This window comes from Bos grunniens, chromosome 24 (genome assembly GCF_055505025.1).
Source record: "Bos grunniens cultivar Pamir isolate PY7600 chromosome 24, Bosgru_T2T1.0, whole genome shotgun sequence".
In the NCBI taxonomy this organism is placed as follows: domain Eukaryota; kingdom Metazoa; phylum Chordata; class Mammalia; order Artiodactyla; family Bovidae; genus Bos; species Bos grunniens.
The window spans coordinates 59,219,434-59,233,132 of NC_141188.1; the positions used below are offsets into that span (position 1 = coordinate 59,219,434).

Below are 13,699 nucleotides of genomic sequence, written 5' to 3' on the forward strand. Positions count from 1 at the left end.
CCCCTCTCCCCCAGGAAGAGGCACTGACCCCCGGCTCCACCAGGAGGGGACACCTGGAAATTCCCACCTGGTCTCCCCTGGACCCTTCCCCAAGCGCTTCTTCCCTTTACTGATTTGAGTCTGTATCCTTTCACTGTAGTAAACCGTAATCACGAACATAAGGGCTTTCTGAGTTCCATGAGTCCTCCCAGAAAATCAGTGAGCTGCAGGCTGGTGGTCTTGGGGAAACCTCAAACTGCAACTTGTCTCAGGGCCTCTCTGTGAGAAATCTAATGACGATGTCCCCATTTCACACCCCAAATGCATTCCCCAAGAGGTGGGTATAAATGGAAAAAGTGTTGTAAATTCACCAGGGGAGCTTGAAATCTCAAGCCCCCGTGAAATACCCTTTCACCTATTACAAATGAATTCTTACATTTTAATTAATCTTTTGGTATGTGTGGATTTTCATATATACATGTATTCCTGATGTTGTGCCTATTGAGGATACAGAACACCAATTTTTGGTTATCTCTTGTAATGGGAAGGCATTATGAATAATTATAATTGCAATGAATTATTAAAGTGTACTTTGTTACTCGATTGGCTTGGTCATTTCAGGCTCCTTTGTCACTGTTTCTCATGAGACATTAGTTAATATTTTCTGCTGGTGAAGATGCTGACAGTCTGCACCCAGGAGATCGTTCCCTCCGCTTCCCCTCCGCCCCCAGGAACATTCCAGACCATCCCTGGAACCCGGACCAAGCTGCCCTACTCACCCTGCATGTCCGTGACCAGCAGGCAGCCACTTGTTTTCTGGTAGACCCAGTGCTGGAAGGTGCAACACTTCTGCCCAGCCTCCGACTCTCTTCTCAAGAAGTTTATCTCCTTCCCATCCCTGATGGAATACTTCACGAATTCTCCAATCAGCTCTTCCTCCACGGTTGCGTACGGGATGTTATTCTCAGGTCGATGGATAAGGAAAATAGGAATGATCCTGGAAGGAAAGACCATGAGCAGGATTGTGTTGTCACGTAGGAATAAAGACGTGGGGACATTCTACCCGACCGGGAGGAGCAGCGGGCTGTAGGATAAACCCCCGGGTTCCATCAGATGTAGACTAAATATCTGCCAGTGATTATTTAATGGAAAAAAAAGGGGGGTGTTCCTTTTATTTGTTCCTAGAGTTGATGAGAAACTCTTCCTCCAGATGGAGTTTAATTGCTCCTGTAGAAATGAATGTCTTTTTATAGCCATCGTTAGAGTCCATCAGTGACCCACTGGTCAGGTGACTATACCTCCGTCCAGCCAGCATATATCCACCCTTCTATCCATCCTTCCTTTTATTCGGTCAGCAAATATTCACTCAGTGGCTTCTGTGTCAGTCTCCCTCCCAGACGTCCTTCTAGAAAACACTAAAGACGACACAAGCTCTGCTCTCGACGCTCTTACATTTAAATGCAGGCGCCAGGCAGCAAATAGGTGCAGCGCGCTCTGTGCTCCGTGAGGAACCAGAGCAGTGGGGAGGACCGGGGCAGCCCAAGTGGGCGGTCGTTTTATTTGGGGAGGTCAGAGACGGCCTCGAAAATAAGGAGCATTTGAGCAGAGAGGCCTGTAGGAGGTGGGGCTTGCGGGGGGAGCCATGAGGGCGTCTCGGCAGGAACATTCCAAGTGGAAGGAACGGCAAATGGAGAGGTTCTGGCCGGGGGCCTGGGTCGCGGGGTGCAGTTCAGACAGGGGCGGCATGTCTGGAGGGTGGTGGCGGCCGAGCAAGGAATGGGGGCGGGACTAGGGGGGCCTGGGCCACTTGGGAGACTCCGCCCTTCGCACTGAGCCGGGTGAGAAACTTTGGAGGGTCGTGGAGGAGGAGGAGATCAAACTTGCACGCGACAGGGGCCGCTCTGCACCCCTGGTGGCATGTGTGAGGACGCTGCGATGCGGGGGCCAGCCGTCAGATCCGGCCCCGCCCACTGGCCCACCGCCCTAGGGAATCCACCCAAACCCTGCCTCCTCCCACCTCCCCCAGCCTCACTCTACGCTGAGCACCCAGCTTGCTGGTCGGACCGGAAAACAGAAACGCTGAGAGAGCTTCTAAAAGCTGCCACCACCACGCGCTCCCACCCCCAAGGACCAGCCCTTCTGGCTGCGACCCGAGCCCTCGCCCCACCGGCGCCCTGGACCCCAGCCCCTCCCCAGTGTTCGAGGACACTCCGACCGGTGGGGCCCGCTCACTCCTGCGTCACCGTCCCTCTGCAGACTCCTTCCCGGTGGGCACGCTGTGATGACTCCACAGCCTGCGGACCCGCAACCCACTCCTACCCCGACTCGCCATTCCCATCAAAACCCAAATCCGCCTACAACCCTTTCCCCCTCCCATTCTCTCCTGAACCCAAAGCGGCCTTTCTGCTTAAGAAAACCTCAGTCTGGGGCACCACGTTGCCCAGCGGAGCAGTTCCCTTCTTAGCCCTCATCTGACTTGTTCTCAGTGGCACTGAAGAGTTGATCTCACTTGTCTCTAAGACATTTTCCCCCGCCCTCCAGAAACTCACTTCCTTTTGGTTTCCTTTCTGCTTCCCTGGCTACTTCCTGTCTGCTTTGCTGGTTCGTGGTTTCTCCCCATCCTTTACACCCTGGCACATCCTGGGACAATTCTCCTTGCTCTGCAATCAATTCTCTAGTTTTACATTCCCTTGCTTTAAATACAGTCCGCATTTACATCAGCAGCCCAGACCTCTCCCCTGAAATCCTGACACGTCTCCAGCCAACTAACTCTCCATCTATATTTGATGTCTAAAAGGCGCCTCGAATTTAACATGCAGAGACTGAACTACTTATTTACCCCAACTCCAACATCTATAGAGTCTATTGGAAACTGTACCTTTGCATTCTTTCATGCATTCTTTCCATTCAACAAAAAAAATCAACTGAGTAGCTTGTGGCCTGTGCAGTGATCCATCTGCCATACACCTACACAAGTCTTACCCTGCCTTCACCGTCTTCAAGGGGCAAATGAAAGTGGCTCAGTCATGTCCAACTCTTTGCAACCCTATGGCTTATCCCAGCCCATCAGGCCCCTCTGTCCATGGAATTCTCCAGGCCAGAATACTGGAGTGGGTAGCCTTTCCCTTCTCCAGGGGGTCTTCCCAACCCAGGGATTGAAGCCAGGTCTCCTGCACTGCAGGCGGATTCTTTACCAGCTGAGCCACAATACGTTCGTGTCAGGCTCCTCTCCCTTTTTGCTTCCTCCACGTTGTTGTCCTTGTTTAGTCACTAAGTCATGTCCAACTCTTGCGACCCCATGGACTGTAGGCCCCCAGGCTCCTCTGTCCATGAGACTCTCCAGGCAAGGTACTGGAGTGGGCTGCTATTCCCTTCTCCAGGGGATAGTCCTGCCCCAGGGATCAAACCCGCATCTTCTGTGTTGCAGGCGGACTCTCTATGGCTGAGCCATCACAGCAGCCCGGCTCCTTCTGTAAGTCTGATTAAACACACCTGGCCCCGGAAAGTCAGGCAAGCCTGTTCTCTCAAACTCCCCACGCCAGAGGCTTAGTTCCACCGTCACTGCCCCCTTTTGGGGCCGTAGCAACCACTTGCAGACCGGTCTCACCGCATCCAGCCTCTGGGCCTTGTCCCTGGACATCCGTTGTCCCAGGGAGATAGCTGTAAGAGCCGCGTCGACACAGGACTCTCAGGGCAACGAAACTACTCTCTGTGGTGCCATATGACGCATCAGTAGACGGTTGTCCAGGCCACAGAAGGCACGACCCCAATGTACGCTGTGGGCCTGCAGTGATGGTATGTCAGTGCAGATTCATTGTGACACGTTCTGACCCGATGAGAGGTGTAGATGGCGAGAAAGGCGATGGGGTGCGGAAATCTGTCCCCTCCATTCAATTTTGCTGTGAACCTAAAACTGTTCTGAAGATAAAATCTATTAACAATGACGTGTCTGCTCTGTGGCTCAAGTTTGCCCTGCTAAAGCTCCTGGTTAACCCCTGCCTCCTCCTCACCCCCAAAGCCAAGAGAACACGTTCCAAGCTCATCAGCTGAGCATTTTAAGTCCTCTGCATTCTGGCCTCCTGGCTTCCCGCCTCTTAGCCTGCCCCCGCTTTGTTTTTCTGCCTCCCAGCACGCTAGATCTGCTGAACTTTTTCCATCTCTTTGGAAACCTCCTTTCTCGGCTCTTCATCTCTTTGGACATGCTGCCCTCTTTGCTTGTGAGTCTCCACCCTTGCCCTTCATCTGGAGGACTCCGACTCACTCTTCAACACCCTCCTCTCGGAAGCCTTTCCAGACCCCGTCCCTCCTCCTCCTCCTCCTCCGTGTCCCCATAACTCCTTGCACTCGACGCACTGGGTTTTGTCCTGCATGCCTCACACTCCTGCTGGCTGTGAGGGGCAAGAACCTGCTTCATTTTCTTTTTATTCTTTAAGTGCCCATCACCTAGCTTGGAGCAAAGCCTGGCTCGTAGTAAGTGCTCAGTGTCTGGGGGAAAAAAGAATATGTATACAGGATAAAGTTTGAGTCTTGGCACGGACATCTGAGGCCAGGTAATTCTTGGGTGATGACTGTCCCATACATTACAGGATGGTTAGCAACGTCTCTGGCTGCTTCTCACCAGAGGCCCGGAGCAGCCCTCCTAGTCACGACTGATACAGGATACGACCTGACAGTCAAAGGAGAGGTCATCTCGTTAAAGTCTGACCACAACAGATGCCGTTTTCGAGGGCTTAAAAGCAGAAATTATGATAGCCACCCTGAGGAAGAGGTAAGAAGCTAATTTTTGATGTTTGTTAACATGAAGAATATGTTTAGTACAGATCGTCAGATGGGTAAACAAACAGGAACGTGCATTAGGGACTTATACCTAACAACTATCAAGATGTTTAAAGGCTCAGAAGGGAGGCTTCTGGAAAGGTCTAAGTGACAAAAGAAAAAAGTGATGGTGTGACAGTCGCCTGCACCAATGATGGTGACCGGGTGGGGAGGCGGGGAGGCTGGGGTCAGCTGTGTTAGTAAAACCACACACAAGCCCTACGGTGAAGGCCTCGGCAGTGCCCTGGGTTTTCAGCCAGAATCTCTACAGGTAAGCATGCAGAACAATCCTGTGTGACTCCGTGACCAAAGCTAAGCTTAGGAGGAGTCATGTGGACTGCAGGGCGAGGCCTCCTCCCCCCAGAGATGCCATCATAGGCACCACCATCATCCCCTCCTCTCTGGGGACCCGGGGCAGGTCCTCCCCCAGTGATGTGAGACTTCAGGTCTGTCTCTTACGAGGAAGGGGTCCCTGGGCAGGTCTGCACTCACACAGGGTTGCAGGGGGCTGCTCCCCCAGCGGTGAGAGCAGAGCTGGAAGGATCTCCCAGAGCACGGAGGACACGTGGGCTCCACCCACGACCTGTCCTCTCCCGGGAGTCCAGCTGGAGGCTACCCCCAGGTATCACCTCGAGTCAAAGATTGTAGAGAAAAACGTTAGCAAAGTGGGAAGAAGGATACAACACTCAGGTGAGTTTTAAAGACACAAAACATACCATTCCAAAGAAAACCTTCTGCAGGCAACTCGGTCTTTGGCAGGGTGCACTTTACCCTCTTCTGCCATTTATGAGTGTTTCCTTAAAAAATAAAACAAAACACGAGAAGCACACCTCCCCTCTCCCCACCCAGTTTCAGATGGCAGAGCACTTCTCTCAGGAGCAGGATCTAGGCCAGGACACTGTCCTGAGCCACCACGTGGGTACCCCTTCCAACACGGATGCTGAGTACCAATCCCATGCTTGGGGAAGGACTGATGCTGAAGCTGAAATTCCAGTGCTTTGGCCACCTGATGTGAAGAACTGACTCATTTGAAAAGACCCTGATGCTGGGAAATATTGAAGGTGGGAGGAGAAGGGGACGACAGAGGATGAGATGCTTGGATGGCATCACCAACTCAATGGACATGAGTTTGGGTAAACTCTGGGAGTTGGTGATGGACAGGGAGGCCTGGCGTGCTACAGTCCATGGGGTTGCAAAGAGTCGGATATGACTGAACGACTGAACTATCCCTCCATATCCTGCCCTTGTCCATGAATGAGGTCAAACTCTCCCACAGTAAGGAAAGGTATTTGGATTCCAAAACGTGCACAGGCATTTCCAGAGCGGTGGCATATCTGCTGGAAGCCGATTAAGCCTGAGTCCTTCCCTGGATGCATCTTGATATTCATAATTGTGTTCTTTTCCTTAGAGAAGCCTGTATGAGTCAGTTCGCACAAAGCTTGAGTGTGTCCCTGCAGGAGGGCACTTTGGTGCCACGCCTGGTGGACTCTTCCTCCTCAACCAGGAACAAAAGAGAACAGAGCAGCAAGAGGGGCTGGAGAAGAACAGGCTGAGCGCTACAGACAATCCAGACCACCTCAGTGCACTGAACAGAAAGCAATTGAAAGTGGTTTTCTTTGCAGTAAGTTCGTTTTCCTTGAAGTTGCTGAGAATTGCTTCCCAGGTGGCGCTAGTGGTAAAGGACCCGCCAGTGCAGGAGACGTTAGAGACACGGGTCCAATCACGGGTCAGGAAGACCCCCTGGAGGAGGGCGTGGCAACCCACTCCAGTGTTCCTGCCTGGAGAATCCCATGGACAGAGGAGCCTGAAGGGCTACTGTCCACGGGGTCTCAAAGGGTCCGGACGTGACGGAAGCGACCCGGCAGGCATGCATGTATCCTGAGCACACAGGCAAACCCTGAAGGGCAGCAAGCGAGAGGCTGTATGTGGTGTGCCCAACACACCTGCTCGGGAAGGGGATTTCTCTTCCCTTTTGTGAGTTCACAGAGATGACGCGGACAAGAAACAGGCCCTTCCTGCTTTCCCCTCTTCCCCGTTCGCACTGGTGTGTAGACGACTGCTCCGTCCGCAGTTTCCAACGGGCCCTGGCACAGCCCCTTGTCTTCCCACGTGTGGTTTCAGCCAGATAAGAGATCGGTATACACGAGCTCCAGACACTCCAGCATGCACGTGGGCCAACAGATACTTGTCAGTGTAATAACATCAGTGGGTAAACTCTGCGCCTCCGTGTCGTGCTCCACGGAGCAGGGACTACGCTCCCACGGCCCTGATTTTCCAATTTGCTTTTCCCTGATGCACCACCGTCTTTACTTGTTGTATCATAGGACTGAGTTTTTTGCGATCTGCTGTTCTGTTTATGGTTTAGACAACATAATACCCATGAGTAGATAAGATTTTCTATTTAACATGGTATACACGTTTATTGAATTATTCCATATATCCATACACTTTAATATTTCTCGAGTATTTTTCTATAAGCCTCTGGAGGCCCTGTGAAGGGCAGGGTGGCAGCCATGTGCGCCCTCTTGGAGCTTACAGACCCGCTGAAACACGCCCCGTTTCTCCCCAGCTTCTCATCCCTCCAGCCCGCCCACGTCCCCAAGTCAGAGCCGGGCCAACCCAAGGGGGAGACACTCACTCGGGCACTTCCCCGAAGCCTTCCAGAGGCTGGGCTTCCGCGGCGTAGATCTGCGCGTAGTGCCTGGCGGTGTTCTGCACGTAGCATTCCTAGATCAGCCAAACACAGGAAACCCCAGGGGTGAGAAGAAAGCCAGAGCGCTGCCCAGTGAGACTCAGGTTTCCCACCGTAGGTCGACTCAATGCATTTGCAAACCCACCCCGGGGTTGGGGGCGCAGAAGCATCATGAACGGAGCCCACAGTCGGCAGCTGCAGGAGCTCTGAGACCTGAAGGAGCCGTGCAGGTGACGGCCACGTGGTCTCCGGGCGAGGTGTCCCTGAACCATGACATTTCTAGGACCCGCGTGGCTGAAGTTCACCCTGAGCTAAGGGGACGGGTCCCCGGACAGGGTTTCAGATGAAGTGTGTGTGCGGATGGTTGGGTTTCCCATGAGTTCTCCCGACTAAGATTCTCTTTTTTGAAAAGGGATAACAAGCTGTAAGTAACGAACACCTCGCCAAGATTGTTGGCTTAGGAAAAGCAAACTGGATTCTGCTTTCCTAGTCTGTAGGGCTTTTCTAAGTGGGCATCTGGATGCTGGGGGATTTTCCATGACTGGACCAGACGGTACTTCAGATGGAAGGAATACTCCCTGAAAGCAAATTGAGGAGGATAGACTCGGAAGAGAAAGGAATGTGTGGCAGAATCTTGTGCTCAGAGGAGAGGGGCTGTCTTCACGAGCACCAAGCCCACAGGACCATCGCCACGTCTGAGACAACCGCGGATGGATGATGTTTGAGAGCACCCAAGAGACCTGAGTCTGGCCTATTCATTTTATGGGTTAAAAAATTTAAGGGCCCCTGGTTTGTGAAAGAGCTATACCCAGCTCTCTTGAAAGCTCGGCCAGCCCTGGCATTGAGTGAAATTCATGGACAGGGCGGGGATGATGTGGGGGAGAAGCCTGTGTTCCCTCCCCCCTACCCCGCTCCCTTCTTGCCTCAAGGGTACCGCCACCCAGCAACACAGGAAGGAGCTTAGACTTGGCTCCATCTTCCTCCATAGCTTATGGGCGGATACTGAACATGACTCAGGAAGGCAGGAACCAGGACAAACGCTGACCCTTTGGACTGTACCCCAGCCCCCTTCCTCTTCCCTAAAACCAATCAGAAGCCTCCAGAAATTACCCTTGACTTTGGTTGTCCTTTCCTGGAGAAGGAAATGGCAAACCCCACTCCAGTATTCTTGCCTGGAGAATTCCATGGACAGAGGAGGCTGGTGGGTTGCAGTCCATGGGGTCACTTTAGGTGTCCTTTGGGAATCCTGGAATCTAAGGTAGCTTAGACACCCCACTCCCCATATCATTCTGTGTCCAGGTAGATTCAAGGCCCCGGGGATCTGATGGGGCTTCCTAGGAAGCCTTCCTGGAAGTGATCCCAGCCCAGGTAGAAACTGGCGAGGCACCTCCGGACACAGGCAAGTCCCACCTGGCTGCACGAGGCCAAGAATTCGTGGAGACAAGACCAAGGTTTGATTTCCAGCATTTGGCCTTGGTCTAGTAACCACGGAGAAAGACACGCTTCTGCGACGCTCACATCAAATTGAGTCGGACTTTCACCTCGGGTTACCTGGGTCCGGCTCCCACCTCGAGCGGCACCCTCAGGGCGGGCGGACCCACCTGCGCGGCGAGTCTGTAGTTCCTCTGGATGAGCTCGTCGTTGTTTCTGGTCCCGTAGGCGACGGCGTTGTGCACCTTGAGCACGCAGGCGTGGCCGGGCTTGAAGACCGGCGTCAGGCCGCGCAGCACCTTGCTGCGGAAGGCTCTCCGGTGGACGCCTTCCCCGAAGTGCAGCTCCTCCGTGGCGATCTGGCCATGCAGGCGGCCTCCGAAGTAGCTGTCACGGAGGAAGTCCTCTCGGAAGATGAGCTGGCTGAATTCAATCTCTTCATATACTAGAACACAACACAGCTTCCGTTGCACGGAAACACCCCCAGCCCTGCTCATTGGCTGAGGAGCATCCCCATACAGGCACAGCGAAGGGCAAGGCTGACCCACAGACGCAGGGAGCTGGAGCCCTGCTGGACTCCCAGCAGAGGCAGCGCTTGACGGGGAGGTGGGGGAGGTGGTCACTGAGGATATAGAGCAAGGCAAGGCCCCCAGGGGACTGGAGGACAGTGGGGCAAAGCTGGCGAGGCCAGAAAAAGGACTGTAGACAGGTCTAGAAAGTGTGAACAGGATCAGGCCGGGTGATTAAAGGCAAGTGGAAAAGATGAGCAAAATGTGGAAGAGGGAACAAGAATTGACAAGATCTGCTAGCTCAGCGCTTCCCAGTTTTCTTTTTTCATTATTGCCTCCTTGCAAGGATTCTTTTCAGCCTTCCCACCCCCCTAATTGCTCCACATAAGACGTGACTGCCACAGAGGTGCTGTGTATCTGGTTATGTACTACATGTATGTCTGTGCTTTGTGAACAAAAATAAGTTTTTTGCCTCCCCAAGACCCAATTTTGTCTGCTTGTGGGTGTTACTGCCTCTTAAGAATGCCTGTGGTAGATTAAAGAAGTAGGCAGGTACAACCCAAAACAAGAAAAGAGTTCCCTCTGAAGAGAAACTGAAACACAGTAGAATCATCTTGGATCTCTCTGTAAAAAGTTTTCTAGCAGCTGTATCGTTCAGAGATGGCAATGGCACCCCACTCCAGTACTCTTGCCTGGAGAATCCCTTGGACGGAGGAGCCTGGAAGGGTGCAGTCCATGGGGTCACTAAGAGTTGGACATGACTGAACAACTTCATTTTCATGCATTGGAGAAGGAAATGGCAACCCACTCCAGTGTTCTTGCCTGGAGAATCCCAGGGACGGGGGAGCCTGGTGGGCTGCCATCTATGGGGTCGCACAGAGTCGGACATGACTGAAGCGACTTAGCAGCAGCAGCAGCGTACAAGGGTGGGGATGGGCAACTTCCCCTAAGAAAAAATACACGACAAGCACGAACTCCACCATCCTCAATAATCCTGTCCGTGACTTCCAGGAATGTCTACTTAGCCAGGAGAAACTATAAGAAAGATGCATCTTAGAACTTCTCTCTGAAGCCCTGTGTACCGTCATTAAGTCCTTCTAGCTCTGAGTCATTCCTTTTGGGCGCTCCCACCAGCTTGGTTTTATTAGATTTTTAGTTAGAGATCAACTTGTGAAATTATATGTGCCTCTTCTGGAGATTTAAATAAGGTGTCTAGGGGCGATTCCTCCAGGTGAAGTCACTTGACGCTTCTTTATCAGAAGGTACACAGGAAGCAGAGGAAGCTACGGCCTCCCCAGCCATAGAAATCAGACCCCTGGGTCACATGGAGAAGGTGACGTCTTCAGGGTCCAGGCTCCCACCCAATGGTGGCAGTCACAGCACTACGGTTGCAGAGACCAGTACCTCAGCCCCACTAGGATCTCATTCCTGACTGGTAAAATACTTGAGAAATGAGTCTCTGCAAACCTAAATTAACGAGGTCGGAGCAAGAATCTGCGATGGGGAATGCCCACTGGTGCTAAGCAGCTTACGAGACAGAACCCCTTCTTCTGATTTTTTCTGATAGGCGAAAAGGATATTCTTTTGCATATTTAGACTTCAGGGGGATGGAGACAGATGTAGGGAGAGGATTATAAACTTATACAAGCATATGACACACAGGTATGCAGTGTTGGAATGGTTTGTGAGGAGACTGCATTTAAGTCTGTTTTGGATAAGTCACAACATTTAATAGACCATTTAAGTCGAGATCCCAGCCCCTTGTCTTTAATTACTAGATGTTACTGCATCTCGATGTCTGTACTAGCTTGTTTTCAAAGATCTCAGGATTTTAGTTTGCTTAGGGGAAGAAAAAAATCAGCATACATAGTACAAACGGGCAGTGTAACCTTGGCCGCAGTGAGTGCCTGCATCACGGAGATTAGCAAACTGCAGATCAGGGCCTCCCCACCCCCCAGGTGGGTTGTGAGAAACTGGCCAGCAGATGACCTACTGCAGTGAGTACCTGTCCCCAAGAGGAGACGCAAGGCCGCGTGGACTCGGCGAGCGGCCCTGGGCAGCCTGTGTGTCAGGGGCAGCCGTTAGCTCGCTGCTGCAGCAGCGGTGCATTAATGCCGTAAGAAAGCACAGAAGTCCACCTCTCACTTCTACTAAGATGCAAATGAATGGACTTATTCTCCCAGACATCTGACTCTCTGAGAATCTGCTCAGCGAGTGCAACTGCTAGTCCGATAGAAAAGAAAAAACAAGCAGAACCAAAACACACTGTGAAAGTGCCAGAGGCTGAAAAATCCCATGGAGGTGGCTGGATGCACAGCCGGTGCTTCACAGAGAAAGTTAAACCCCAACCCACCCCCACCCCCACCACATGGTCCTAAGGACGGCACCGCTACAGTCTGATCTTAACTCACGCTGGGCACTTGTAGCCTAACCCACTCGTTGTAGGCCCTGCGATTAGGTTGAAACAGCTTATGAGTTTCCCTGGTTTCCCAGGCAATTCCTGAGCCCTCTCCTGCTTCGTCAGGAGAGCTGATGGACACTTGCTTCTGCCTTCATCTCTAGAAGCTGTCTTATGGTTTAGGGTGCACCCACTTCCGTTGACACTGGGCTCAGATTCGCTTACCTTTAACATCTGGGTGACTTGAGAGCTGTTTGAGAACTGGAAGACAGAAGAGAAAGCCTTCAGCACCAATGAGCATCCCAGAGCTGACAGGGGCTAGTGGCTTTCACTGGAAATGGCAAAGCTGGGGTTTACCTTCGGCGGTGAGGTTAAACTCAGCGGTCACTCTCCCGTAACTGTTCTTGATGCAGCAGTAATAGAGGCCCTGGTCCTTCTGACTGGCTTGAAGGATGGCCAAGCTCACCATGGAGTTGTCTCCTGCTCTGCAGTGGGGGACACGGACATGGACAAGCATCATTGCTCTGAAGTTGCACTTTTAGGCAAAGCAGCTTTATTTCAATCATAGCCCAGTCGGATTTTTTCTGGAGTGATGTTATAGAGACAAAACTAGAGTTCGAGTCTTCCATAGCTGCGTCTGGAGCAGTTTACAAAGACGTGTTCCAAGCAGACACTTAACTATACAGAAAACTGATTTGCCTCACTTTTTATGGAAAAGGAAATGGCAACCCACTCCAGTATTCTTGCCTGGAGAATTCCATGGACAGAGGAGCCTGGCAGGCTACAGTCCATGGGGTTGCAAAGAGTTGGACACAACTGAGCTTTCACTTTCAGCTGACTTGTGACAAGACTAGGGGCTTAAGAACACTTGGGGAGCTGAACTGGGATCTCTTTTGGCAGAAGCTTGTGAGGATTAAGTTAGACTGGCTTCCATCGAACCAGGGCATCTGTTTCCAGAAGGAGCCACACCTCCTCAGGGGCGACAGACGAAGCCTGATTCACCAGCTCACTTGAGCGAGCGTTTACTGCTAGAGAGGGGCTAATTTAGGGCGGGTCACTCTACCCGGGGGATTCTCGGCAACGATGCGCTCGCTCATCTTCCCCCTCATCTCCTCTAGTAAACCTGGGGCCCCAGATAAACTGGTATCCCCATCCTAGAGATGGCGGCTCTCCACCCTTGGGAGATGCCACTTTTCCATAACCTCAGATTGGTTTTTTCTTTTGATTTACCTTCTTAGCTTCGTCTGAGCTTTTTGTCAGGTTAATGGGAATTTATGAGGACAGCGAGTTGCACTGGGAGGCAGGAGAGCTCTTTAATCTTGGGACCACGGAACCTCAGAAGATGATTGACAGGCGTCCTTGCTTTTGGAGGATGAAAGGGGCTCGTGGCTGCAGCGGGTGAGCGCCCTCTGCTCTCCTCCCTGTCCAGGTACCTGTCACTCCTCTTGGACACTGTGGGTGTGGGGTTTCTGCTTCGACCTTCCTTTATTTCCTATGATTTACTCCTTTCCTTTAGAACCACATTGTGAAATAAACTGTGAAAAGTAGCCAGGGCGGATAACGCACCTTCTCTGCACTTGGGCTATCGATGTTGAATCTTTTGTCCACGAGATGGTAGAATCTTCATGAATCTCTGCAAACTGGCAGCTCAACTTTACATTTCCAGAGTGGTCAGGGGACATCTCAGCTTGGATCTTTTTCAGTAATACTGGAGCTGGAAAGGAGAAAACTTGTAGGTCGGTGTTCTTATGAGAAGTGCAGAAGAGCTTTTAGACTTTCCTGTTTTATCAAATTCTCTCAAAGCCAAGAGACAGATCATTATTATCCTCCATTAATTGATGAGGAAACCTAGTGTCTGGAGGGAGATGTCGCTTT

The 13,699-nt window shown here is 51.9% G+C and overlaps 1 protein-coding gene across 8 annotated transcripts in view; it reads right to left on the reverse strand.

The window, feature by feature from the left end:
- Positions 1 to 13,699, reverse strand: part of ALPK2 (alpha kinase 2) — a 150,835-nt gene that overhangs the window by 18,817 nt on the left and 118,319 nt on the right. For 5 of the 8 annotated variants that reach the window (XM_086373654.1, XM_086373652.1, XM_086373653.1 and 2 more), the window contains 6 exons: positions 13,391 to 13,538; positions 12,182 to 12,309; positions 12,050 to 12,085; positions 9,088 to 9,362; positions 7,433 to 7,521; positions 759 to 976 (listed from right to left, as the gene is read on the reverse strand). In XM_086373654.1, coding sequence (XP_086229780.1) covers positions 759 to 976; positions 7,433 to 7,521; positions 9,088 to 9,362; positions 12,050 to 12,085; positions 12,182 to 12,309; positions 13,391 to 13,538 — 894 coding nt within the window. Of the gene's footprint in view, positions 1 to 758; positions 977 to 7,432; positions 7,522 to 9,087; positions 9,363 to 12,049; positions 12,086 to 12,181; positions 12,310 to 13,390; positions 13,539 to 13,699 lie in introns of those variants that run through there. The other 3 variants (XR_015154132.1, XR_015154133.1, XR_015154134.1) reach the window with 3 other exon arrangements.